Source organism: Sinocyclocheilus grahami, unplaced genomic scaffold (genome assembly GCF_001515645.1).
Source record: "Sinocyclocheilus grahami isolate Dianchi unplaced genomic scaffold, SAMN03320097.WGS_v1.1 scaffold183.1, whole genome shotgun sequence".
Taxonomy (NCBI): Eukaryota; Metazoa; Chordata; class Actinopteri; order Cypriniformes; family Cyprinidae; genus Sinocyclocheilus; species Sinocyclocheilus grahami.
The window spans coordinates 1,008,462-1,012,145 of NW_015505362.1; the positions used below are offsets into that span (position 1 = coordinate 1,008,462).

At 35.2% G+C, this 3,684-nt stretch overlaps 1 protein-coding gene across 1 annotated transcript; it reads right to left on the reverse strand.

Annotated features, from left to right (window-relative positions):
• Positions 1-221: 221 nt before the first annotated feature.
• On the reverse strand, positions 222-2,907 carry LOC107594430 (cytochrome P450 2U1-like). The gene is made up of 4 exons (XM_016284478.1): positions 2,180-2,907; positions 1,926-2,087; positions 725-892; positions 222-609 (listed from the first exon to the last, which is right to left on the reverse strand). The coding sequence occupies exons 1-4, from the start codon at positions 2,844-2,846 to the stop codon at positions 431-433; spliced, it is 1,176 nt and encodes a 391-aa protein (XP_016139964.1). The 5' UTR covers positions 2,847-2,907; the 3' UTR covers positions 222-430.
• Positions 2,908-3,684: the final 777 nt, after the last annotated feature.

Below are 3,684 nucleotides of genomic sequence, written 5' to 3' on the forward strand. Positions count from 1 at the left end.
AGAAAAAAAACATCGGATTATAAAATGAATATTTTAAAATAAATGTAATAATACAACTAAAATATGCTGACATGATGCTTAGGCATATGTTCTTATTTCTTGAAATTGTTCAGGAACATTCCACATAAAATAATCTCAAAACTTTAAAAAAAACAAAAAACAATTAGGTTTTATTGGATTATGAAATTAATATTTTAAAATAAATGTAATCAAAACTGACATAATACTTAGGTATGTGTTCTCATTTCTTGAAGTTGTTCAAAAAAATTATAATTACATACAATAATCTCAGACCTTTTGCTTGATCATGCAACCACAAAGGCCCTTACTTCATTTATGGTCCAAATGAAAACTCTTCTTAATGGACAACCCATGCAATTTGCTTCCCAGTGATGATTGTTTGAGGAATGCCTCTTTTTTAAAAGGCTGTTCAGCGCGCTTTCACACAGACAGTAAATGGGCATGGAGCCAGAGTCAGGCCAAAGCGTCCGTGCATGGATGGAGCAGATTTCCCCTCAGGAAGCCTGAAAGTGAAGGCCTGCATCAGGCTGGTAAACATCTGAAACAGCTCCATCTTAGCCAGCTGCTCTCCCATGCACACCCTGCGACCTGCCAGATATACAAAACATCATTTAAACAAAGTTCTCGTTGGAAAAGTAGTTATTAGCATAAAACCTAAACATGTTAAATTGCTGGTTTCTAGGTTACATGATTACAAACATACCGATTCCAAACGGAATAAAACAGTCTTTCCTGAGAAGTTTTCCCTGTTCATCCAGAAATCTGCCTGGATTGAAGTCATCAGGATTTTCCCACACGGTGGGATCCCTGTGTACTGACCAGAGGTTTGGGATGATAACTGTTCCTTTAGGAATAGTGTATCCTCGGAACTCTAGGAAGAGATAAATATAGCTGAAATATTCAGTTGCTTGTGCTTTTAAGCGTGTCCTCTCAAAGTATTTGTACAGTCATAATATTTGTACACCCTTTGGATTTAATGTAAAAAATACAGATTCAGGTTAAAGTCTGACTGTTATCTACCTTGTAGTGCCAATAGGTGGATTATGGTAAAGTTCAAGTTGACCTGGTTCAGTTTTATTCATTAATAATTTACTTTAGACAAACTTTAAAAAATAAACAAAGCAAAAAAATACATTCAGTTGGGCACGGTATATAATATATATTCTCAGCTAAATCAAAAATCTGGATAAAAAATTATTCAGGTCACACAAAAAAAAAGAAAGAAAGAAAGAAAAAATCTCCAAGTATGTATAAAATTTATATTTATAGTACTCTATTTATATTATATATATTATTTATTATAATAACAGTATATTAGACTAGAGCAGAATAAAATGATTTAGAATTGAACAGAATAGAAAAGCAAAAGAGACTGACACCGAAAAGAATAGAACATGATAAAACAGGACAGAATAGAATAGACTGGAGCAGAATGGAATAATTTAGAATTGAACGGAATAGAACAGTAGAAGAGCTGACAGAATAGAAAAGAATAAAGGCATAATAGAAAAGAATAAATTCTGACAGTACTGACTGGAAAGATTATATGTATATATAAAATATATTTATATAGTATATTTATTTATATTATTTCATTTTGTATTTTTATATTACATTTATATCGATTTTTGTTTATAGAAAATAAAGCATATTTTTAGGAACAATATTGTTTGTACATTGTGACATTATTTTCATTATTTCACGCATACTTTCACTATTGTAATGCAACCAGACATTTTACTTTTGAGTGTGTTCTTTTTTTAATTAAAAATTTTATATACAGTATACGATTATAAAATTAAAAGGACAACTATATGAATTTGTGAATGTAGCACAGCTAATATGTTTAATGAGACTAAATAGGCATGAGGTAAACATACATCAGGCAGCAAATCTGACCTCACCTGTGGTTTCCGAGGCCATGTGGGGTATAGACAGAGGAACCACTACAGTCATCCTCTGCACCTCCATAATGGTGGCTTCTGTGTACGGCAAACTGCCCTTATCAGTCAGAGACGGGACTCTCTCAGATCCCACCACTGCATCAATCTCCTGCTGAACCTTCTCTGAGGGGTCATCAAACTAAAATTTCATATATAACCAGAAACCAAACCTTCAGACATTTGTAAATTACACTTTACAGCGCTGGTGCACATACCTTGCACATCAGGATACAAGGACATATAGAGAATACTCCACAACATGCTGTTTGTGGTAGTATCAGTGCCTGCAATAAAGAGGTCTCCAATGATGTAGAAGAGATCGTCCTCTGAGAACAAACTCTGTTCTGAATTATCGCTCTTTTGCTGGGCCAGCATCTCCACCAGATACATGTCTATGAAATCCCTGGGATTCTCCGGATCCAGCGTGGCCCTGTGCCTCGCGATGATCTTCTTCAGGAAGGCCGTGATGTCGATCTCTGCGCGCCGCAGCTCTTTGAAAACACCGCAGGGCAGGTAGTATAACCAGGGAAAGACATTGATAAGCAAAATGGATGTGTTGACGCTAATTTCCAGCCCGTGAGACATGAGATCCAGCATGGTGCGGAACTCCTGGTCCTGGGGATGGAAACGCTGACCCAGACTCATGGAGGAGATGACGTTGGAGACAGCATTGCTGATGAGGGGAGTCAGATCGATACCAGAAGGCCCTGATTTTTCGATGAGGCTCTGCAGTTCTGTTTTAATCATGGTCAGACCTTCATGGATGCACGGCTCCAGACTCAGCTTGCCAAAGCCAAAGCTGCGCAGAGTGCTGTGACAGAACTTACGGTTTGTGCGCCACAGTGGGCCATACGGTGCAAACACAATCCCTGTGAACAACATTCAGTTCAAACATACAAAGCTTCGCTTTTAGATTTTGAATTGTTAAAATCTAACTTTTTTAAAGAAAATTTACGAAAACTTAAAAACAATTGTAAAATAATTAAATGCATTTATTTTAGCATTATTTTATGAGCCCCAATTATCAATATTTGGAATTATATCAAGTACTTTTCACTTGGATTTCTGAAACCAGGCTCAGACATTCTATTCTATTTTTTTTATTCTGTTGTGACCTGTTCTGTTTCGTTCAGTTCTATTCTACTTTATTATTTAGTTTTTAATTTCTCCAATGTCCTGTTCAGTTCTATTCTGTTCTGCGGCATTATGATATATTTCACTATATTAGTCTATTCTACTGTTCTATTCTATTCTGTGTCTCTTCTACTGTTCTATTCTGTTAAATTCAATTCTATTCTGCTTCAGTCTAACTTACCCTTTCATACTTTTCTACTCCTTTCTGCGTCAGTCTTCGACTGTTTTATTCTCTTCAATTCTAAATTATTCTATTCTTCTCCAGTCTGTTATACTGTGTTCTCCATTCTGCTCTGTTTTATTATGTTCTATTCTACTCTGCATCAGTATCTTCTGCTGTTATATTCCGTTCAATTCTAAATTATTCTGTTCCATTCTGCTCCAGTCTATTTTACTGTGTTTTAGTCTATTCTTTTCCATTCTTTGTTTTATTTTGTTCTATTCTAATCTGAGTAAGTCTCTTCTACAGTTCAATTCTGTTCAGTTCTAAATTATTCTGTTCCATTCTGCTCCAGTCTATTTTACTGTGTTTTAGTCTATTCTTTTCCATTCTTTGTTTTATTTTGTTCTATTCTAATCTGAGTAA

Coding starts and splice junctions, on each gene's coding strand:
- LOC107594430 (XM_016284478.1), bottom strand. CDS start 2,846: ATGTTGTTCACAGGGATTGTGTTTGCACCGTATGGCCCACTGTGGCGC. Junction 2,088..2,179: donor CTTGTATCCTGATGTGCAAG/GTATGTGCACCA, acceptor ATGACCCCTCAG/AGAAGGTTCAGCAGGAGATT. Junction 610..724: donor TTTTATTCCGTTTGGAATCG/GTATGTTTGTAA, acceptor TATATCTGGCAG/GTCGCAGGGTGTGCATGGGA.